At 31.7% G+C, this 25,654-nt stretch overlaps 1 protein-coding gene across 1 annotated transcript in view; it reads right to left on the reverse strand.

The window, feature by feature from the left end:
• Positions 1-4,473: 4,473 nt before the first annotated feature.
• The window catches only part of LOC134722354 (nephrin-like), a 34,593-nt gene continuing 13,412 nt past the window's right edge, over positions 4,474-25,654 (reverse strand). The window contains exons 4-13 of the mRNA XM_063585969.1: positions 22,784-23,065; positions 20,452-20,733; positions 19,141-19,443; positions 15,679-15,804; positions 12,500-12,530; positions 11,965-12,041; positions 10,371-10,401; positions 9,411-9,484; positions 7,561-7,591; positions 4,474-4,570 (exon numbers count right to left, since the gene is read on the reverse strand). Coding sequence (XP_063442039.1) covers positions 4,504-4,570; positions 7,561-7,591; positions 9,411-9,484; positions 10,371-10,401; positions 11,965-12,041; positions 12,500-12,530; positions 15,679-15,804; positions 19,141-19,443; positions 20,452-20,733; positions 22,784-23,065 — 1,304 coding nt within the window. The 3' untranslated portion in view covers positions 4,474-4,503. The remainder of the gene's footprint in view (positions 4,571-7,560; positions 7,592-9,410; positions 9,485-10,370; positions 10,402-11,964; positions 12,042-12,499; positions 12,531-15,678; positions 15,805-19,140; positions 19,444-20,451; positions 20,734-22,783; positions 23,066-25,654) is intronic.

Genomic DNA, 25,654 nt, shown 5'->3' on the forward strand with positions numbered 1-25,654 from the left:
AATCATAGTTTCTAGTTTTAGTGCCCTTTTAGATTAAGACTGTGTACGTATCACATGTGTCGTAATTTCTGCTTATTGCTATGTTTTTATATAGTTTTAAAGCCAGCAAATACGAATATCTCATAAAACTAGTAAATATACGGGGTAATAAATAAATACGGACGTCAAATATGTTGTCTGTTCTCTCTCGTCATTGGTAGAGTGAATAAATGATCAATAGTAAAAATGATATTTTTATTAAACAGACGGCATATTTCTATACAGGTACAATATTCCAACAACAATATATAATAAACATACGGGGCGAACCTACTAAATAATATTCTTTCTCGTGTATTTTCGTACGGGTCAACTGGGATTATCTTACTTATGTCAATGCAATATAAATACAATGCAAGGCATACAGCTATCTGCGCTGCTTCGTACCTCTAAACTATGACCCTTACTTGTAATATGAAATGCGAGGCATACAGCTAATGCGCTGCTTCTCACCTCTAGGAACCCCCGGGATGAGCCTTGCTGCAAGCCAAACGTAAACACAGCAAAGACTTACGAACGTGACGTTGCCCTTGTATTTATTTCAAAATACCGGAAGTAAATATTTTAAGCAGGAAGAAAAACATAACGTAAAACGCTTAAATAAAATATAGGAGTCCTCGATAATCAAATCTAGACATATTAATTCTTCCAGTTTAGAGCTCGCAAATAAACACTTTTGGGTTCACGCTTAAAATATTGACCCAACGGTAACGTTCTGAACAATACATGACAAAGATGCGCCATATACGACGTAATCGATACAGCTAATAACATTTAAGTAACACGTACGTTAGTTCTCATTCAATATACTTAATACTTGAAATTACTTCTGACAACTTATATAAACTCTCTTAATACAATAATAACAATATTCCTTTACTTGGAAATAACCAATATGCACATTTACAACAACCTGCGCTACTACATTTAACGACATCTTGACAGAGGGAGGATATTTTATTAACTTATTTTCGAAAACATAGTAACAGGAGTGACACAGATGAGAGTTTAACACGAAACACTTTAACCAGTATATCTCCTCCTCTATAAGCGTCTTGTATGAGTCATCTGTTCATTATAGCTAACATTGTAAATGCATGCAAATAAAAAAAAAATATGAAACTATTGGAATAAAACAATTTTGATATGGTGATTGACTGCATCTTGTTTTCAAAACAAAAATGTTGACGGTTTATAAAGGGTCATGTATGTCCAATTTACAGTTACAAAGAACATATTACAACAATTAAAATTCTATGAATTGTAAAAGCAATATATAAGAATATATCGAATTAAATAAATAAACGTAATGAATTAATGTAAAGTGTAATCAGTTAACAGCAAACAATTTATAAATACAATACAATGCAGGATTAAAAATATTTTAGCGACAACTAAGTTAGATAGGATAGCGACACACATTATTAATGTTATTCTAAATTACAATTTTCAAACATTTCAAGTCGAATAAATAACTATATATATAACAGGTTACATTTAACAGGGTTTGGTGCAGATATTAATAAACATCCCATCCAGTTTCCTTTCGCGAAGTTGATACTGTCTTTCATGTTCAAAAATGAGATTTACGCAACCATTAGTCCAAAGAGAACTTTGAATTACCAAATAATCCCGGCTTCTTGTGGATCGCCGTACCTTAAAAAGAGTGTCGACATATGAAAAGTAATGTAATACTAAGAAAATTCAAGTAAACATTCATAAATATTTAAAAATTGTCACGCTGAATTTGATATCACAATTATATCTATAAAGTACAGACACAAAGTTAAGAAAAATTGTTGTTTTTACTTAAATCTGCCAAAAAAAAATTTTGTTTCCTCCTTAATTTAGTTGTTTTAAGTTTGTTTCGGCGAGAGTGACTTTGTTTTTATTATTTACTTTTCTGTTATTTACCAAATAATGTTTCTGTTGCCTTCAAATACAGACTCGTTCATTTGTTATACTCAGATTGACTTGCATAGATATAGGTATACGTAGATGTGGTTTGAGTGCCAATGAGACAACTCGCCATACAAATAACAATTTAAAAAAATAAACCATTAAAGGTCAATGAACGGCCTTCAACACACGGTCTTGGCTCACACCGAACAACAAGCTATAAAGGGCCCCAAAATTTGTCTTAGATGCATGAATATTTGTTTTCTAATTAGTTGCATGTGGCTTTGTAATATCTGTCAGTAGCTGCGACTACTTTCAGATCTGTACTTATTGTCTTTTTGTTCTTTGAAAGTACAAGTACCCGGCAACTTCTACTCTGTGTAGTATTTGTATTTGTATCTATCTGACGAGTTAAGCCTTTTTCAAATGATTTTCGTAGTTCGTTCTTATGTTGTACTGTTAAACCACTGTTCCAGGTAAGGGGAGAGATTGGGTTACGCTAACATGTTATATCCCCCCACATTCTGTATGTATGTGTCTGTCCCAAGTCAGGAGCCTGTAATTCAGTAGCTGTCGTTTGTTAAAGTGTTACATATTTGTTTTTCGTTCATTTTTTGTACATAGATTAGGCCATTATTTTACTCGTTTGAATTGTTTTACATTGTCATTTCGAGACTTTTCATATGGCAAAGTTGAGGGTACTTTGCTAATTTGCAGAGCGGTCATTTTTTCTTAATCATGTCGACAGTTATTACTTTAGGATTATATATACCCCTCAAATAAAAATGTCAATATGTCAATTCCTATATCGATCAACAATTTGGCCGCATATAGGTGAATTGTACATTTTTGGGGGGATTCTGTTCGTGTACAAATTAACAATGTCTACTTTGAAATCTTTTGGCTTTTCATATGACAAAACTTGCGGTAATTTGCCAATGTGCATAGCGGCCATTTGCCTTATCAACACGGCAGCCATTACAATATAATTATATAAGCCCCTACAATAAAAATGCCAATATGACAATACACATGTCGAATGAACCGTTTGTTCGCATTTAGGTAAACATTTTTTTAGGCCTCTGTCAGTGTACAAATGATAAAATTGAGAATGGAAATGGGGAATGCACATTGTCTACTCTGATATCTTTCGGCCTTTTTAGTCTTAAAATAAGAAGCGTAGCCATAGTATAATTGCTATATAAGATCATATAAAATGACGGAAAATCGTAAAATACAAATTTCAAAACAGAAATACATACGCAAGACGATATTGTTTATGGTTTGTTCGCATATAGAGAAACTCCTTGTAGGTTGAATTTTAAAGTTAAATAACTTTGAACTTACCTGTTTTCTTAAATTCTTTTTAAAACATGATGATTTCAACCTGCCCATGTCGTAAAAAGTCAAATTTTAAGCATTTTTCCTTTGAATTACACAAACATTTTTTAAAATATCCGCCGAAGAAAGTTTTTAAAGATACACAAATTTTAGATACATGACGGAAAAGGACTGGATTATCCGCAAATCTAAAATAAACTTGATTTTCAATCCTAATCTAAGAGAAAATTTTGATCACAATGGACAAAGTCACATGGTGCAAATCATTTGAATAAAATATCTTTGATTTTGCCATACATTTTTTAATATGAAAATCAGAAGCGTAACCAGGTGGTAACGGTCGTATAATTGCTATATAAAATGAAGAAAAACCGTAAAAAAGAAAGATTCTAAACACAAATGTAGATGCAAAAAGATGTTCTTCATGATTTGTCCACATATAAAAAAACACCATGTAGGTTGAATATGAAAGTTGAATTACTTTGAACTTAACCCATTTTTTTTAAGTTTTAGGACAAATTCTTTCAAAAACATAATGATTTCATCCTTTCCATTTCGTAAAACGTCAAATTTTAACCATGTTCCCTTAGAATAAAACATTATTTTTTGTAAATATCCGCCAAAGAAAGATTTCAAAGACATGTAGGTTTTAGATCCACGACGGAAAAGGACCGGATAATTCGAAAAGGAGTAGGTCCGGTAAGGACCGATTTTGGCCTCTAATTTCAGGTTCATCTGACGATAGATTTTGACCACTTTTTCAACACTTTTATTTTATTTCATTCTAATATTTTTTGTGAAAGATTTTAACTGATTTAGTAATTAAAAACAACCCGATTCAAGCTCAAATTTGACAAAATCTACAAAATATGCCAAAAAGGGGTCTTACTGAACCTACTCCTTTGATATAATTTATATCTTCAATTATAAATTAAGGGAAGTAATTCAATAAAAAGGGCCAAAGTCACATGGTGCATGTTAATCATATGATGTGTAGCTGACTATGCGGTGTGTGCGTTGCTAATTATTAAAGGCCGTACGGTGACCTATAGATGTAAATTTATGTGTTAGTTGGTCTCTTCTTCATTTTTATATGAATTGAAGTGTTGAACTGTGAAAAATTGTTGTAGAATTAATGTTTTTTTTTATGTTTTATAACTTTTGTTTGTTTGTTTTTCATTTCCTTTTCGTTTAAAAAGTTTGGGAGCATTTCCTCACCTGATTTTATTTGTCCAAAGTATCATAAGCATGTGCCTCAAAATTCCTCCCACATTCCTCGTATGTATTAATACTGCAATCAAATAAATGTGTGGTACTTTATATGTTACATAGTTGTTATTAGTGAAACCTCATTTGTTGGCTGGTTGTTGGTGTTTAATTGACACGTTGAGCCCCGTTTTGGGCTGTTTCGTGGCGGCAAGTCATTTGTTGCTTTATTTGTAAACTATAATTTATCAATGTATAATACTATTAGATTATTACATGGCATTTTTCATATAACATGTATTATCATATACTTAGACTTAATAACATATGATTTTTACCGTATGATAATAGCATTAAATTAAAGTATTTTCAATATTTTTCGAATTGGTGCTTAGCGGGCTGATATGAAAAGTTTATCACATGCTTCGATTGTTATCACATGCCTTTCCCTAACGTTATCACATGGCATTCCGGTGATACTCGGCAAATTCCGAAAAATACACCTCAATGCTACGTTTTCAGTTAAAAACATTACAAAGTAGTGTACAAAACAATTATTGGAATTTGGAAAGTATATTGTGTAAAATAATAAAATTAAATTAAAAAAAATAAAATAAAAAAAATGCATTTTTTAAGTTTTTCTGAAACATAATTTAGAAAGTTACTTTAAAAAAGTTGACTTTTCCAAACAAGGTTCATTATGTATATTGTTGAATTATTTTTTTGTCAATTTATCCATATAAAAATGTGGGTTCTTTTTCTCTGTTGAGGCATATGATAGAGATAATCATATTGAATGTATCAAATTTTGGGTCCGACGTCCGTGAACTTTTTACTCTTTGAACTTCTTTTCGGGAACCACGTGAAAGGATCAATATATGAATCTGTTTCTACTATTGAAGCATATGATAAAAAGATCATAACATGTCATTTTTCATATCGCATGTATTGCCAGCCCTCGGTTAATATCAGCCCTCGGGCCATGCGGCTCTTGGGCTGATATTGAACCTAGGGCTGATAATACATGCGATATGAAAAATGCCATGTAATAATCTGATATAATCAGCCCTTGGTTCAATATCAATTTAAGGGCCGCATGGCTCGAGGGCTGATATTGACTGAGGGTATGAAAAATAACATGTTATGATATTTTTATCATATGCTTCAACATTGGAGAAAAATCAAAGATTCATATATACAAATGTATTGATCCCTTTACGTGTACGTTGTTCCAAAATAGAAGTTCAAAGATAGAAAAGTTCAAGGACGTCGAAACCCAGATTTAATACATTCGATATAAATCGGTCTATCATATGTCTCAACGGAGAAGAAATATATTTTAATATGGACGAATCGACAAAATAAATAATTCAACAATATGCATAATAAACACTGTTTGGACAAGTTTCGTATCCAAGGCATAGATTACCTTAGCCGTATTTGGCACAGTTTTTTAGAATTTGGGATCCTCAATGCTCTTCAACTCTGTACTTGTTTGGCTTTATTTATTTTGATAGGAGGTCACTGCTGAGTCTTATGTAGTCGAAACGCACGTCTGGCGTACGAAATTATAATCCTGGTACGTTTGCTAACTATCTTAATTATGTTTGAAACTTTAAAATATAATACAAATATGTATTACCTAGAACATCATGTACAATGACAGAGAAGAAGGGACACCAAAATAAGATTACATGATTTGTCATTCTCTAAATGTATAGATTTGTTTATTATAATTGTTTTTACATTTGCTGTAAAACGAGACAGTTTTATTATACCTATTTGTCAATGCCATTATACCATTAAGAAGAAAATAAGAGGTCACAAACCCAAACTGATGAAATCGTATTAACTCTAAAAAAGCGAAACCGAAGGATAAAGAGCATCCTATCATCCATACATCACCCGCTACGCGGATCAACAATCTGATAATATGACACAACCAGTTCAGTTACAAACTACGATGTTTCTGTCATATAAAGATTGATAATCATGGCATTTGACAAATGCAATTTTGTCATGAATACATTTGTGTCCTTTGTTTAATATGCAATTATAGACCAAAGTGAGCAACACAGAGCCTCTAATTTATTTTATTCAATTGCTGTCAAGTTTCATAATGGTTATTATTTGAAAAGAGTATGTCAAATTTTGTTGAAAAGTTCGACGATAACTTTTTTTTGTAGCAACACAATAATTATTCTCCTTTAATGTGTATAGCAAACTTTTGGAATATAATAATTTATCTTTAACTATATTTAAAAAAAAAATGTTGATACTAGTCAGCCAATTTTTACAGTATAATAAAAGATAAACTTTTAAATCATTGTCGTGATTTGCAATTCGTACACATACAATATAATAGGTCATTGTTTGAAAAATATATTTTTATGAGGCGGAGAAACTTTCCCAGACATTGACCTAATATTGTTTTTATATTGCAAATTTGGTTAAAATGCAATGAATTGATAGCTACATATACTGTAAATTCAGAAATTATTGCGAGGTTTTTATTATTGCGAAAATTGCGACAGAGTTGTAAACGCAATAGTTTAAACTCGCATTTTGAAATATTTTATACGAATTAAACAGTCTTAAATGACAAAATGGAAATAATAAATGCACGCAATAATTTCTGAATTTACTTATTTTCATCCCCTAAAAACCCTTCATTGTGGAGAGCTTATTTCATGATAAAATTAACATTGCACAAAATATAGGTGTACGAAATGTAACTATTTAGAAAATGAACACAATTAGTTGCAGTATAAGGCATCGTTTCCTCATTCTTAACTGACTATGTTTTTTTTCCACATGCATCAACCAATCTGTGCATGGATACCAATGAAGTATAGTATCCATCAATTAATTATTTTACCATATTTTTTTCAAATTAATTTCAAAAATAGACAGTTGGTCGTTTAAAATGGGCGTTACGCGGAACGGCACAATTGGTATTCAATGCGGTTGCACTAAAAGTAGATGTACTGTGATTATACTGGTTGACAATAATTGGTCGTCATATTAGATTTACATTTAATAACGGAAATAAGTACTATTATTTATTATATTTACCCGATGGCATGCCCTTGGGGATGTTTTGCTTCTGAAAAAAAATGTGCTTATTACTATTTAAGTTGATGTGCGTGTGCGTTCTTTTGTTTAAATTTTGTGATTCTACTTATTGATATTTTTAAGGTAAGAGTTGAGATCTTAGAGAAAACTTCACCTCTATTAGCCAAGACCAGAACAATCATAAGTACCTCACTGTGTAATGTTTGTTTTTTTACTCTTGATGACAAGAGTTGTAAAGCCTGTTTTAAATGTGTATGTATCTGCTTGATAATCAACTTTTTGTATTGTGTAAGGAACTTTTTATTTAATATGTTTTGCTGAGTCTCAGTGACTTATGAGGTGGAACGTTATTCTAAACATGTATTAATTAACTAATGCAACTACTAACTAACCATACCATATTAGGGGTCATCCATAGTTGTCAACCATTTTCCAAAGTGTACAAAACATTCACTTTTTCAGACCCCCCACTCTCCCTAAAAGAGTGAACATCAACCATTATCAGACCCCCCACTCTCCCTAAAAAAGTGTACATCAAACATTTTCAGATTTCAAGAGAGGAATCAATCATTCTTGATAAAAAAGAATATCCTGTTTATATATTTTGGTTTAACATAAAAATTTGGATTGAAAATAAACTAACACATATCTGACTGATTTATTTAATGACATCTATCTATGGTGCTTGTGTTTTGTGAGAGTAAAGTGTACGAAGATTAGTGTTTCCCCTATCACACAGCGGGAATGGTACTTCCAATGAAAAAGGTCACCTAGAGCATGCAAAAGATTAACAAAAGGGCACATAAATTATGCTAAGAACCAAAGAAAGGGAAATGCATGGTTATATGCATTGGTAAAGTATGGACTGACAGTTGTTGATGGAATCAGAGATTAGTACACCAATCAATAATAGTATAATGTTTTAAAACATTTTCAGTTTTTCAATTTCCCGCCTGTATTTCTATTTTAAAGGTTCCTGTTACATTGTAATATGCCATTCATGGCACTACTATCGTTTATGTATATATACTGTAACATGTACATATATTGGATATTTTTTTATGAGAGTGCTCCTAATTAAAGGAGGCTTAAACTAAGAAAAAGAAGTTTACTTCCGGTTTACTGGTTTACTATTTTATAGTTTTAACAGTACTTATTAATGAAAAATGCCAAAACAAATATTACAATGTTACATAAATTTCAAATATGGGATTCGGAAACAAGTTTGGAAAAACTTTTATAAATCCGTTTCCCACAAAATGGTGTCTTGTCAAAATCAAAACATTCAAAGAATTTAGTGTTTCCATAGATTTTATTCAACAGAGTGAAACGATAACGATCTATAATAAAACAAGTGCAATTGACAATCGGGGGTACCGAGAAGTGCTTGGAAACTGTTTGTTTGAATAATTTTACCAGTTCACATTTTTGAAAGATTTAGTTTCTTATGATTTGATCTTTTAATCGTTCAATCCGGATCGAGGAGAATTATGATACCGAAATGAACATCCTCAAGTGAAAATAAAAAAGGAGAAATAAGAAGAGAAACGCACCTAAGCCAATTCTCGATTTTATACATCGACCTTCCCTACGGAAACGAAATAAATTCCGGAAATAAAAAAAAAGCCTACGGTAAAAATGTTGATTTTTTAACCCCCCATCCGCACAAGTGTACGTTTTGTACATTTGGGAAAATGGTTGACAATTATGGATGACCCCTTAGTATCTGCTATGATTAAAGGCCGACACGCAACAACATCACTTGAGTGATATTTAAAAACGTAAATTTACGGTTGCATTCAGCAGGACACGTACTCACATATGGACCCCTTAATAAGTGTTGTGCTCACCAGATCTCATTGTGTTCACGTTACTGTACGGGTTTGCTTCAGTTTTTCTCTCACATTCCTCATAAGTGTTAGAACTGTATAGGATTACATATAATGTATTAAATATAATTAATTGATTCAAAACCAGCAACATGCAATACCACTGACTGATCATCAAATAAAAAAAATGGCCGATCTTCTGTTTTTGGTTTGAAATATATGCCTGTTAGAAGAATAAGGTGATGATGATGTTTTGTTGCTATATGTTATTGTATGTTGGTTCTAGCCAAAGTCAATTATAACATTTTAGTTGTAAAAAAAAGTACATTTACCATTTGAATTAACTTTTTAAAGCTTTCTATTTCACATATTACTATACTCCGTTTTCGACATGTTTAAAAAAAAACAAATGCATCCATTCTAATGCAGTTTGCTGTTTCTGCGTAGAAAGTTAACGAACCAGTGGTATGTCAAAGAACCTCTCGTTCTTGGTTTGAAGTTCAGGGGATGGTACCATGACATTGTTTATAAATATTCCGTATTAACTTTACAAATATTACTCAATGGTCTTGAATTATAGATTGTGTAATGATGTAGTTTATCATCTTATTAAGGTGTTATCGTATTCTTTTATAAATTTGTCCTTATGAATATTACTTTTACTGTTTAACCTGTTGATTTATGATATCCATTTGACGCGGCTCTGTCTTTAAACGTCCTTTCATTGTCTTATTGTGATTTACAAACTTCTGTTTTCTTATCTTTCCCTTTTGATAAATCAAAATGTGCTTTATCTCAATGACATTTTGTGTTTCTTTGTTACATATGACGTGACTAGGTACTTTTACATCCCGTCATTGTTTTATTTTGCAATGATAAACTTTTATATTAATATCTGTCATTTGTAATAATGTGCTTTGACGATATGCCCTTTTTGTCTATCTTAACTAACTGTCCTGTTAAAGTTTTTATAAATAATACCTTTGCTCTTGAGGTTGACGTTGTCTTGGCTCTGAAAACAAATATATAAAAATTTACAAAATCACTATTATTTCTCTTTTACACTTTCTCACGATTTATCATTTTCTTAAAAAATAAATGTGCCAGTTGGACAGTCAAGCGTAATATTTTTTTTTTACCTCTCTGTCTCGAGAAAAAAGGAACCTTTTTTTAAATCATGTTAGTAGAAAACTATTAAATCGAAAATGTAATTATATAATTGAATAAACGAAAAACAAATTTGTCACACATAATAAAACGACAACCACTGAATTACAGGCTCCTGACTTAGGATAGGCACATACATAATTAATGTGGCGGTATTATATATAATCAAATCATTAAATTTCTAACATTTTCTAAGTCGGCCAAACAGGACGATTCAAAATTAATAGCATTGGTGATTGTGTTTAAAAGTCGTGTCATAGATTTTGTAGAACTATTTGATTTTTCACTTGACTGTTCTTCAAAAGCAATTAATTAGTTTCGAGTTTACAGGGAATGTGTCATTTTGTCAAATCATGAAGATGCAGTTACTCTTTCATAAGATGTTTTATGGTTTAGAATGCGTATTTTCTATCATAAAGGTTGATAAATATTTTTGCATCTGAATTGCAAATTAAGTCGCATCACTTTATAGTTTTTATTCTGATTCGATTTTAAAAACCTGAACGTTTTGCAGACCCATGATAACGCTTCGATGTACCTATATGTAAACAGAGATGTTTGATGGTTTTCATAGTGAAAACTATCTTAAACTTCCCAAAATTTTAAATTGCATTTATTTCTTGTGAGTTACATTTAAGGGTTGGTGTTTACGGCTTAATATAGGTTTTACAATATGTCAAAGGTCCTATGGTGATCTATTTATTTTTACTTCCAAGTGTTTTAGTCTTAGATGTGGACTCAGCAGCAACTTCACTGCATCTGCTTTTTTAGGACCTTTGTATTTTCGTTAAAGGTGGTATGGAAGACTAAAATAAAAATGATAAAATGTGTTCATACTTTGCCAAAACGTAGTATCTATTGATATATGTTAAAAATTATACTAAAAAAGGTCACCGTGCATTTTCTAAAGCTACAGATGGTGACAAAATGACACATTTTGTATGGATTGTATAGGAAAAAACACCATTTTGTAATTAGAAACTAAAACAAATGATAGAATTGTATAACAAATTAGAAAAAGATAGCTTTCAGACAATGTTTTAAAATATCAAAAGAAAAAATAGGGTCACCGTGGTTTTTTTCCGGCTATAATACAAAATAGGAAAATTCCATATAGAATCCTTCAGATAATGCACTGTTTTAAAGTAACCTTCCCTTAAAATGCCAATTTAAAAATAATTAAAAACAACCAAAAATAATCAACACTTTAAACCTTATATTATTTCTTAAACATTAAATGACTGCATTCCTGCATTAAATTTTGCTAACTTGATAGAAAAAAATGACCTTAGGTTCTCTGTTTTTTACAATCCAAGATGGCGGAAGACACCCATACCACATTAATCTGTTGTTTACGTAGTGCAATCTACATCGTATTGTTGCTATAATGTGTTTTGAATGTACATACCGATTTCAGACTGTATCGTATTGTATTCATCTTCAAATGCTGGGTTTTCTTTCTGTACACCAGTATATTCATCCGATCTGAAATTATTTTGTCATACCCACCTTTACATTAATTTTGTATCAAGGAAAACATTTCTTTAAATGTAATATTGTTTTTTTCAAGCATAAGTTTTAATCAAAATAATGCTAATAATTGATTTGACTGTAGTGGTGGATACTGCATTCAGAAACCTTGAATTTACAAAATAATGCATTTTGTTTATGTATTCAAATCGTGTTTCTGCACATGAATAACATTTATTTATACCGACTGTTCGAGTAGTTCCACATTAATTTGCGTTTTAGGAACTGAATTCTTTAAATTATCTTTTTAATGATGGTTATTGTTTAGCCTTCTAGAAATTGTCCAAAGAAACTCTTTATAAACAATGTACTATGCATTTCATTGGTGGCCACTATAAATTAAACATACACTCTACATTTTATGTGTTTTGTTCTTTACATTTAACAGGTATGCTAATTCATTTAATACATACTTTAAAGATTTAATGGTCTTGTTCCTGAAACCTGTAAATATAAATAAAAGTATAATATGATTTAAATTGTATCTGTCAACAACGATCGCCTTTTTAACCATTCTTTAAAAATTGTTGACAGTTTCGTTCAATTCGTGATATAAACTCATCATAGATACAAGGACTAAATTTAATATATATGCCAAACGCGTGTTCCATCTACAAAAGACTCATCAGGGACACTGGATTAAAAAAAAAGTTGAAAAGGCCAAAACAAGTACGAAGTTGAAGAGCATTGAGGACCAAAATTTCTAAAATTTTTGCCAAAAGGAAATAAATCTCCACCAGCAGTGGCATTGACCAAGTGGACATATGCATTCAAAATGACAAAGAACATAAATACTAGGTGTGACAAATATACTGCTTTTGTGGCCGCGGCTTGAAGGGGACAATTAGATAATGTGTTATCGAAAGGTCCGAAATATCGTGAGCCTAAATCAATCAATTGGAAATACAATTTTAAAATGTTGATGGATTCAGTCGAGGATTATGCCAGGCAATGGGCTAAGCGCGAGATGGAAGACGTAGACACTCTATCCGAATGCATTAAGGCAGTGAGGTCGTTAATACAAATCAGAATAAAGAAACTGAATGGGTCCATCAATGCCCATGCTACGTCAATCTTTAAAACCCAAATGTTGCTAAACACCTATCCGACCTCCATGATAAATATGTTGTTGTCCCCGCAGACAAAGCCCCAAATAACATCGTTTTTGTCTGTTAAAGTCATTACATTAATTGCTTGATAAACGAATTAGGTATATACAATTCACTTGGAAACTCAACATATACCCTCACGAAACTTACCAAAGGTGAAATCCTGGATAATCATAGGTCTGTTCTTTTTTCCTTTGGTATTTCAACCAAAGATGAAGAACTGGATCTTCCATCACTGTATTGGATACCTAAACTACATAAGTGTCCTTACAAACAACGGTATATTTCTGGGTCTTCCAAGTGCTCCACGAAACCCCTTTCTAAATTATTAACATCTATTTTATCAGCAATCTAAGACGGGCTTCAAAGTTATTGTGAAACTGCCTATTCTAGAGGTGGCGTGAATCAGATGTGGATACTTAAAAAATCCAAAGATCTTTTAGAGTGCATACAATCTAACTCTCTTTCATCTTGTAACAGTATTAAAACATTTGACTTTTCAACTCTTTACACAAGTATTCCACATTCCAAACTAAAAGACAAATTAAAAGAGTTGGTATTAATTTGCTTCATAAAAAGAATGGCCAACGTAGATACAAGTATCTTGTCTTAGGGAGGGATAAATCATACTTTGTAAAGAATCACTCTGACTCAAACAAAAAATTCTCTGAAACCGATTTATTATCAAGATACTTGATTTCTTGATTGACAACATATTTGTTACGTTCGGAGGACGTGTTTTTCAACAGACTGTCGGCATCTCAATGGAAACAAACTGTTCCCCTCTACTTGCTGACTTGTTTCTTTATTATTATGATGCTGACTTTATGCAGGAACTTCTAAGAAGAAAAATAGGAAGTTAGCAATATCCTTTAACTCTACTTTCCGCTATATAGATGACGTTCTTTCACTAAATAATTCAAAATTTGGTGACTATGTGGAACGCATCTATCCCATCGAATTGGAAATAAAGACTACTACGGATACAGTTAAGTCGGCTTCATATCTTGAACTTCATCTAGAAATTGACAATGAGGGTCGGTTGAGTCAAAACTTTACGACAAAAGAGATGATTTCAGCTTTCCAATTGTGAACTTTCCATTTCTAAGTAGCAACATTCCAGCAGCACCTGCATACGGGGTAGATATCTCCCAATTGATACGATAGTCCCGTGCTTGCATTCCTATCACGGTTATCTTGATAGAGGGTTACTGCTCACAAGGAAGCTATTACACCAAGAGTTCCAAATGGTGAAGTTGAAATCATCCCTTCGTAAATTTTACGGACGCCATCACGAGTTGGTTGACCGTTATGGAATAACCGTTTCACAAATGATATCGGATATGTTCCTTACGTCGTAACTACAATCCCCTTCCCTTTCATGAATTTGACCTACCGAATTAGACTATTTACTGGATTTGTAATCACATAAGCAACACGGCGGGTGCCGCATGTGGAGCAGGATCTGCTTACCCTTCTGGAGCACCTGAGATCACCCCTAGTTTTTGGTGGGGTTCGTGTTGTTTATTCTTTAGTTTTCTATGTTGTGTCATGTGAACTATTGTTTTTCTGTTTGTCTTTTTCATTTTTAGCCATGGCGTTGTCAGTTTGTTTTAGATTTATGAGTTTTACTGTCCCTTTGGTATCTTTCGTCCCTCTTTTAGAAAATCCAGACATACCTATTTCATTATCACGAACTTATTACTATAAAATTCTAAAACAAATGAGATGTAGCTTCGATTTCAGAAATGCACAATCAATCAGATGATTAAGATTTTGATCTATAACAAAGCTGTAATTGTTTATTTATTCAATGTGTTTCGACATGTTGATACGGTTTTTATATGTGTGTAGCTATTGTATGTATCTTTGCACGTAAAGACCACTTTCCAGTAAACAACTTGCCAAAAGTTTCATATATTCAACTGGTCCTCAAGATTTTATACAATCCTTCTGATAAAAACTAAACACTTATCATTCCATCAATGATAAGTGTTTAGACTCATTAAGAGATTATCTGAAGTGTTTTGATGAAGCATACATTTTGCTGCAACTATAACATGTGGACCTCGAAAAAATACATGAAGGTGTGTGGTTTTGTTCAATGATATAGATTACACTGAAACTACGAGATAGAGACTTCAGTCTAACGACATGATGACAAAACGGGAAAACTGCAGTGTCTACGTGGACACTTGGTCAAGTATGATGCATTCTGTGTCATTAATATGTTAACCACATCTGTTCATTTTTATATAAAAACAAATTTGCAACTAGTAAGTTACAATCAATTGATGACGATTTAGAATGATAAAGACATATATTTCTATACAAAACAAATACCGCAAATCGACATTGTGCAGCTACAAAAGGCGACACGGATTTCATGCTGGATTTCGTTTGATTGTATGTTTATATATTCATTGACGTATATTCATATCTTGATTATATATGAATATGCAATTAGGATAAGAAACACTTACTATTCCGGGCAATGAATATTACCGATGCTGAAAGGCTCAACAATCCAACAACTAAGGTGACTATTCCGACAACAAATATACCAGTACTTTCTTCTGTGCATGCACACATCTCTTGTTTTAAAGCTGCTTCAAAAAAATATATTACTATTCATTATCAAGTCATATGAAACGAGTGACTATTGAAAAATAATGTTTATCAAATTTTTTGAACCATTGCAAGGATATGTTGTGTACAAAATGTAAGTTTGTACAAATTATAGTTTGTACAGGCTTTTTGTATAAGTTATAAGTTTTTAACACATACGTTCTTGCACCAAATTTGAAATGGAGATTGAATGGTTTAAATTACAATTTTATTTTTTCTCCTATTACCAAAAGCATACCCGTAAACGGTCTTTTTGTGTTCTTATACTGATTTTGTATCAATGCTCATTATTATACAGTATCATGTAGTTTTCAAATATGACAGAAATATGCGAAACAAAAGACTGTACTTGCATCATCTTTTTGTGTAAAGCGGTTCATAAAACACTGATAACTTGTACAAAATATCTGTACAAATTAATTAATTCGACTACTCAACAAGACAAGGACAGTTACGGGCATTCATCTCGACTTCGAGATATCTTTTGTCGACTTGTCACAGTAATTAAGTTGACATGTTGTGTTAACTTTGTAGACAAGTCAATTTAATGCTTCCATAGTGTCGACTTGTTGAGATAATTAAGTCGACTTATCGTGATAAGGTATCAATTTGCCGAAGTAATTATCTAGGCAACTGGTCATTTCGATGGCAGCTGGATGCCACTATAGATTTCCAACCGGTGACCAAAATGTTTCAGAATTTCCCGACAGAGTGTCATTTCTCAAATATCCGAGTTTGATTTTTTGTGTTACATTAATTTAACAAGGTAAATGTGTTTTAGAGACAAGTGTCTGTGAACCGAAACATAACAGTGCTCCCTGGGTAATTGAACCAAATAAAACATTTGTGGGATTATAAGGATAACCGCGTGATTAGTGGTCACCTAGCGACACAAACTCTGGCAGAAGTGGGCCAGTCTTCGGCAATAAAGAAGCAGAATTCTGCAAAATCGACACTGTCGTTTGCCGAAACGTGTCAGCGATATGTTACAGTTTTATTGTAAGCAACATAGCTATTCACTTTAAAAGAAGGACAACAGATACCAGAAGGACAACACTAATAGATCGATAACAAACTGAAAACGCCATAGCTTGTTAAGAAGAAAAAAACATACACATAATAGAAAACAAAAGACTAAGCCACACGAACCCGACCAAAAACTAGGGATGACGCTTTTGACGTTATACATTTTGACATTTTAATTGATTTCAAAATCTATCAACCAGTGTCAAAATTCATTCGTTATGCTTTATTTTCATAGATTTGTCCATGTGTTGCGGTTTGTTGTAAGAGAATGTATTCACTGTAACGACATTTGGTATCACTATTTGGATATTTGCATTAGAAATTGTAACATTGTTAAAATAAATACGGATTAAGCAAATGATTCATATGGTTATCATATATTAGTATTAAATAAAAATTTACTTAGCACGCTCGATATATCATGCGCCAATAATTTGAAGATAACCATTTTTGGAATAGGAAATACCATCGCAACCTAACTAGGGAACGATAAAGGCAAATGCAAACATTATTTTGTGTTGGATGCGTGATAAATGTCTTCTTTACATCATATATAAGAATCGACACTTTTAGAGCATAATGACAGTTTGTGTGTTATAATCTAAAAACCATAATGGCAGTTTCCGGTTTGCATATTTACTCAGGATGCTTAAAAGGTAAGTATTTTTTTTTTATATTGCAAAAGCTATGAAGAACAGATTTAAAATGAAGAAATAAATAAGTTTGTATGTACCATAAGAAATCGTTAAATTCAACTCAAGCATCTGAAAACAATTTGTGACTACTCCTCTAAATGTTATTAAATTTGCATGTAAACGCACAAAGATATGTTGATATCAAAGCTCTCAATTTGTTAACTTTTTATTCTACATTTTTACATTTTACAATCAGTTTTCATGGTAAACAAGTCATAAAAAGTCCTCTTTTGCATTGACCACCACACTTCATGCCAATTACATTAAAAAATAGGAACTGAAACATCTTCTGTAAAAAGTTTGGTTTGTTTTTGCTGAGAATTTTCAATTTAAGAGGTGTTATGCTCACTTTCAATGCAACAACTGTAGCCATATTTGACGAATTATGTCGTTATCCTCTTATAATAGATATTTTAACAAACATGATTAAATATTGGAAAATAATTCATGTTAAAATTAGTATTTTATTAACAAATGCATACTCTCTCTCAATTACATTATCTAAAGCTGAAAAGAATGATTTGGCTAGTAATATTGATGCTATCTTAAAATTACTTAATTTAGAAGAGTATCAAGTACTCTAACCTAAAATAAACATAAAGATTTGGTGAAAAAGAAATTATATTTAAAGTATTGTAACAGATGGAAGAAAGAATTATTTACTGATACAAGGCAAAATAAGACCTCCGGAAACAAAAGTAGAACTTATCGATTATTCAAACCAAATTTTAATTTTGAGTCATACTTATTAAAATTACCATATTTTCAAAGATGTGTTTGAACCAGATTCAGAATTGGAGCTCATCAACTTGAAATAAAAAAGATCGTTGCTTTAATATTAAAATAGAAAGTAGAATATGCAAACTCTGTAATTAGGAAATAGAAGATGAGATGCATTTTCTTATAATGTGTACAACTTTTGGTAATGTTAGAAATTCCTTTTTAACAAACTATACAGTAAAAAAAAATATTTCAAAACTTGATTACGAATCTCTTTTTATTTGGCTAGTGGGAAATGAAGATACACATATTTTGATAATACTTTTCAATTATTAGAGGTTTTAAATATAAACAGGAATACAGTATTAAATTAGTTTCTCTATATAAAGATATAGAATGATATCTATGATCATATATGCATTTACATGGTTATTTATTTTAAGTTACGAGTAAACTATGAGACGTGCTGTCCAATTAAGGAATCAGAGGGTTAACAATGGGTCATAATATATCTATTTTTATTATTACAAATTTCTTAGTATACTTTATTTGCTTTGATATTTCATACTTATCAATTAAATCAAAATCAATCATATTATGTACTTTGTTTAAACTATTTAAATTTACTTTACATTATGTTTGAAAATTAAAATTGAATTATTCCGTTCATTTTAGGCACCATCATCGGCAAATAAAATATTTGATTGTTTGTTTGCATTCATAAACAAGTCTTTTACATAGAGCCAAATCTCCAAGGTTTATCATTACTGCAAAACATATTTCCCAAAATTACAATGTTATTAAAATTGCATATTAAGCAAAATAACTGATCATCTTTAGTAAATACCTATTATAAGATTTTGAAATAAAACTTACCTTCTTTTATGACCTCAAATCTGCGAAAAAATATTCCGACTGTATTATTTGCTGTAAATGTGTATTCGCCGAAGTCACTACTTCGTACTTTGTCGATAGATATGGATGACAAGGTAAGAAATCCATTGGTTGTTGTGTTGGAGACTAGTGGAATGGAATTGCATCCCGTGTCAACCTTGAATGTCCATTGTATAGTTGGTTTCGGATTAGCATTTATTGCAAGTGTAATCTGAAGCATTTTGTTTTCTGTTGCACTAATATTTGAAGGAGAATATGGTATAGTGTGGTATAGAAAAGGTTTAACTAAAACAAACAAAAAACAATATCATGTTTCCATGAATTATTACTTTTGAATAAATATGTAGGATTAGGGCAATGATAATTAGTAATACTGAAAAATTAACCAGCAGCTATATGCCATATATTAAAATAAAACTACTAAAATACTAGTCTGCTTATATTAGTTTTCTACTTATTCTCTACCAAATAGAGAAAAGTGTTTTTTTTCATTTCGAATAGAATGTTTTAGAAAGAACTACAGAGTGGATGATGCTGTATGATTAAGTAATCTTTATCAATCTCTTCTACCTCTACAGACACCTGGCTCACACTTTTCTTCTTTTATATACCTTACTATTTTATTTAGGTATATAGAATAAATGTCTAAGACAGGTGCCTGTGAACTCTCATCAATCTTTCTCTCATTTCCATCAAGGCTATCATGTTTTAAATTGTGGAGCTGATGGATCGATACTTTTTATTTTGCCTTCTTACTGTGGTGTCCCGCTCTCATTCGGGACCCCACCGCGAGAAGGAGAACCGAAGTCGGTAGGGTCAACCAGCTCCATACTTCAGACATTAGTGACAAGGACCAGACAAGACACAGGAGAGATAAAGAGCATCTCATTTTACAGCATCGTCCTTTATTTCCATGTAATATCAACCAATGGACGTTGTAAACTTCAACATAAAATTTCGTTATTACATAATTAATCTTGAACTGATTACAAAACTTTATTATTTACAAGACAGTGAACTTGATTTACAATAAGCTGCAAACGTTTCTTATCCACATCTACTTTCACCTGGATAGATGCACACTGGAAGAAACTAGTTTGTTATCTGGTTAAGGGATATATTGCGTTTTGTTTTTATCGGGTTGTACATATTTAGATTCTTTTAATGTTTACACACTAAATAGTGTGGTAAGATAACATTGTTAGGCATGTGTGTTGGTGTTTATTAGTTTACAAATATAGAAGACAATTGCACAAATTTTAATAACATATTATATTTTTAATTCGTACTTACAATACACATCTAACATATGTAGTACAGTTGGTCTGAATGACGGAATATAATGTGTAGCTGAACATGCACATATCATGTTGTTGAAGGTTCTGTTCACAACTATTTCAACACTGTATGATGCTTTGTTCACTGACGTGTTGTTTCTTGACACACCTGTGCAATTCCAGGATAATATAGCCAGTGGGTTTCCTCCTAATATTTCACATGTTAAAATAACATTTGTACCGGAAATGATATGTCCAGGTGGTGTCTGATTTATAATCGGATAATATATAGGTTCGTCTAAAACAATAAAAGACTTAGAATTACCTAGTATGTATTTGATGTAATGTGATGGAACCGTAGCTCTTAGGTCCACAAATAGTAAAAAAAAAGTAAAACATAAGGACATAAGTGCTACGGTTCCGTAGCTAAAAGAACGATAAACGATTGATGGTATGGAGTGTTAACTAGCATCTCTCACATCGTTTTTGAGTTGACGTGTTTGCTTTTGAAATGTACTATGACACACCCACAAAATCGCTGATGATAAGAGCTCGACTGAAGAAACGTCAACTGTCAAGTAGGATGAATGTTTGTAAAAATACTTTATGACTGGGAATTTCAGGAAAGGTATCAAATGTCATACCCGGGAATATGACAATCTTTTTGTTTGCCTCCTGTGGCATTTTTTCCGAAGTCCGTTGGTTGTTGATTTCTGTTAATTTCAATGATTTTCGCGTTTACCTGTATACTATTTGCTTTATATTGCTAATTTTAAGTTAAATTACTATCCATGGCGGTGGCTGATAAATTATAAAGAGAGTCCCTTTTTAATATAAACTTTGAATTGATTATAAATAACAAATGCACTTTGTTTATCGTATAAATATGATGAATCATAATATTAAAAAAAAAACGCGAATATTATTGTCCTGTCCTCCAAGGACTTACGATGTATAAGAATAATGTGTAATTTGAAAGTAAAAAGTAGAAACAATATTCGAACGCCTTTATTTTCGTTTTTCTTCCCAAATAACACAAACTGTATAATAATAAGCGAGGATGTCAAATGCGACTATGAATAGTACCTATAAGGCACAATTGCAAGGTTATTATTTTATTTAGGAAGGAAGGAAAAGATAAAGGGGCGAAAGATATTAGAGGGACAGTCAACCTCATAGATTTAAAATAAAGTGACAACACCATGGCTAAAAGATAAAAAAAAAAAAAAAAAAAAAAAACCAAACAAACAATGCATGTAATAGAACACTAGACACAACATCGAACTTAAAGACTTAGCAACACGAACTCCACCAAAAAAGGGGGTGATATCAGGTGCCCCGAAAGGGTAAGCGGATCCTGGTCCACTTGTGGCACCCATCGTGTTGCTTATGTTATTTTAAATCCGGTTATATAGTCTAATTCGGTAGGTCACATTCGTGAAAAGGGATCAACATTGTAGTTACGACATAAGGAAAATATTTGATATCATCCGTGCAACGGTTATTTCATTACGGTCTACCAACTCATGATAGCGTCCGTAAACTTTACAAAAGAATGCCATATTTAATTCGACTTTGTGAAAATGTTTTTTTTTAGCTTTCAAACTGTACACTGACAACCAATCATACAATAGTTATAAGTTGACAAAATGCATATATAGTTTCATTAAATGATGCCTATGATAGAATATAATAATGATATTCAATTTGATGCTTTGTGGATAAAATCGATTTTAAGGGATAAATTGACAGCGAGGTATTACAACCATAGCTTCAAGTTTGCAATTACAAATCAATTTGAAATGTGTAAATATTTTTGTTCAAGTAGATTTATGACTATAGACATTTTGTATTTAATGATTACAAAATGTTGGTAACCCCGGATCACGATGAATTTATTGAATTTATATATTCGACCTATTACTTAATGCTAAACTGACATCAACATTAATTTAAGACAGTCGCCTCTAAAAGAAGCCCTGTGTGCACATAGATTTTTATTGGGTTCGTCTGGCAAATCTAAAGTTAATTATATTATGGTTTGTAATAGTTTGCTTGTCTTTGTTTCCTTATTTTTCTTTTGTTATTTTCTAGCTATAATTAATTGATTCCTCCCTTTTCATAAAAGATCCACTAAGTATATCGCAGTGTAAATATGCAAAAAAAAATAATGTTGTGCAATCATACTTCTGAATGTCAGTATGAGACAGAATACATCTGTTATAATATGATTGGTTTTCTTGTACAGATATACGTCTTGATTATGTTGAGTACCACTGTTTGAGGATTTATATCCTTTTTAAAATATTCTCTGAACAAAACTACTTTTTCCTCAATAGTTTACTCACAATATACAATTATTTGATGACTTATACTTGGTTTGTACGACATCACAACATGTGAAGCTGAACATGTGCAGATTTTATTATTTGATGTCATATTTGCAACAAACGTAACACTATATGATGCAATGGTTCCTGTCGTTTCATTTGATATAGTTCCATCACAGTCCCATGTTAAAGTGGCTAGTGGGTTTCCTCCAGTTACTAAACATATCAGTTTAATCTCATTTCCCCGGACGATTCCTCCAGCTGGTATTTGTTGTATACTAGGAGTGTCGTTTGGAGGGTCTGAAATGGGTAATGTGTATACAATGCATTCGTATCTGCTCATAATAACTTGGATGTTTTGTGAAACTTTGTTGTTAGATTATATGGATTTGAACATTTTTGTTTTTAATTTCGATTAGAGGAGATCAAATTAAACGAATGAAGATCACATGTTTCGGTTAGCGTTTGTGCACATTTTACTAGACTCGTGTTTGTCTCTTGCTTTCATTTCACATCAGTTAAACAAAACAGTATTCAATTCTTATATTTTCAGAGATAATAAATTTTGATGCTGCTTTTAGTTTTAATTCCTAAATTTGCTAAGTATAGTATAAATACTAGTTTTACAAATAATTTGTTTATGTGTATTGGAATAAATACTGTTAATTCAAAAATAATTGCGATTTTATTTTTTTGTTATTACATAAATATGCCTGAATAAGTATCGCAATGATTATAACTCGCATTCTGATATCGGAAACACACTACTTAATTGCAGGTATTCGATAAACCACTAAAAATGATCTTGCATTGATGTCCTTTCGTAAAATATCTTTTTCATATTTGTTACCGAACTCCCTTTTGTTGGTTTATTTACTGTTTTCGATTTTTGTCAACATAGAGACAAGGACAATTACAAAGATATGTAAAGCGTTGTAAGCTGAAGTATATTATAAGCAAAGAAGTATGAAGAGTATGTTTATGACTTTTGTATACTGTTGGCAAAAATTTTGTATTTCTACTTTCTACGAAAGAGATGAATAAATATAATCGGCGATCACATTAATAAACTTTGTAAATTACTACATGCAGTGTTAGAAAAGTTTCCCTACAAGTTATTCAATGAATCAATTTGGTAATCAAGAAAAACATGAACAATTCAAGCACATCTTCGATAGTTAGCTCGACTTTAGTTATTCAGCACCATGTTTAATACCACGGGTAAGGACTTAGTATAAGAACAAACAAGTAAGTAACATTTTTGTATTAGGTTTTAACATAAATCTGTAATGAAGTCTTGAAGTAATGCATTGCTTTCCTACACAATTTGTGAATAAAACCAATATTGGTATTGGCCAACATAACTTTGCTAAATCTAGAAGTGCTATGTTATTGCTTGAATACAGAAAGTGTACACATTCACACAAGATGATAAGTAAAAGTCAAACAAACATAGATATCAGTGATGAAAATAACTAAGTAGGTATTATTTGTTGTAAATACAGAAGTTAGTAGCAAAATAACATTCTTTTATTCATAATTAACAATCATTATCATAATGTTCATTGGCATTATTTTGATCTTCAGAAAGCTAAATTGAACGTAATAACTTTAATTTTGTCAATGCTATTTAAAATCTTAAAACAATTTATTGATATTTTGGAAAATGTTATCTTTAGTAATATAACTTATGTGAAATGATTTAAAGAACAGTTTCATGTTTCTTATATATTAAAGTCCATACCGCATAGTTAGTTATATAAAACCTCGAAAAGACTGCAATATATCATTTACGTGCAGGAGTCAGAGGCAGATTTAGAGGATTTAGAGGGGTAGGACGGCAAGACCCCTCGTTTGTGGGGAAATTTGGTTGGATATGTAGGAAATCACTGAAGCGTGAAGGGAACGGGTACACTCATAGGCAGTCAGCGGACCCCAACTTTGAAAATGTCTGGGTCCAACAATGTGAGTGTTTGTTTTTATCGTTTAGTGGTTGTTTTTATTTCTGATCATTGTGCCAATTTTGGTCAAACTCCGATTTGCACAAACGCTTAATTTCACAGAGTCTATAAAATAAATTACATACAAATATTTCCTGCTGTACAATGTATCGATCAAAAAGTGAAAGTGAAAGCAAAATCATTTATTTTAATTTAATTAACCGGGCCTTCGGTGCTTCTAGACTCTAAGCAATGCAATATCAGTGGATTTTGCATTCCAGTAGTCTTTAATAGAATGAATTCCCTTAAGTAAATGCGCTCCACTGTGATTAGAAAGTAAACGGGAGAAACGCTACTGATATTTAAACTTAATCGTTTCAGTTTGTTCACACTATCGGACGCTTTTATGTGGTCTAGACATAATATCATGTTATAGAATAGTAGTTATCTGGCTTTTCTACCTCAGGCATGGATTACTTCAGCTGTATTTGCAAAACCTTTAGGAATTTTAGTCCTCAATGCTCTTCAACTTCGTACTTTATTTGGTCTTTTTAACTTTTTTGGATTCGAGCGTCACTGATGAGTCTTTTGTAGACGAAACGCGCGTCTGGCGTATACTAAATTTGGTCCTGGTATCTATAATGAGTTTCTTTAGTGACGGTTCATTATTTTTCCATCCTGATACAAAGTAGTAAGTGATTTACTTTGCGGCTATTAAAATAACATAATAAAGTTCAAATATGGTCAGTTTTGGTTGGTGCGGATAAAAAATTTTGTTAATCCAGCTAGTCTGAGGTATAAAAACTACTGATAATGGTTTCTGATGCAATATTTTAAATAAAAGAGGAAATGCTAGCGCTCTCAATTAATGCGGAAAAAAATGTTGTCATTGATTTCCAATATTGCTGTTATTTGTAAACTACAGTCCCTTCACGCAAAATTATAACTT

Source organism: Mytilus trossulus, chromosome 6, assembly GCF_036588685.1.
Source record: "Mytilus trossulus isolate FHL-02 chromosome 6, PNRI_Mtr1.1.1.hap1, whole genome shotgun sequence".
Classification (NCBI taxonomy): Eukaryota; Metazoa; Mollusca; class Bivalvia; order Mytilida; family Mytilidae; genus Mytilus; species Mytilus trossulus.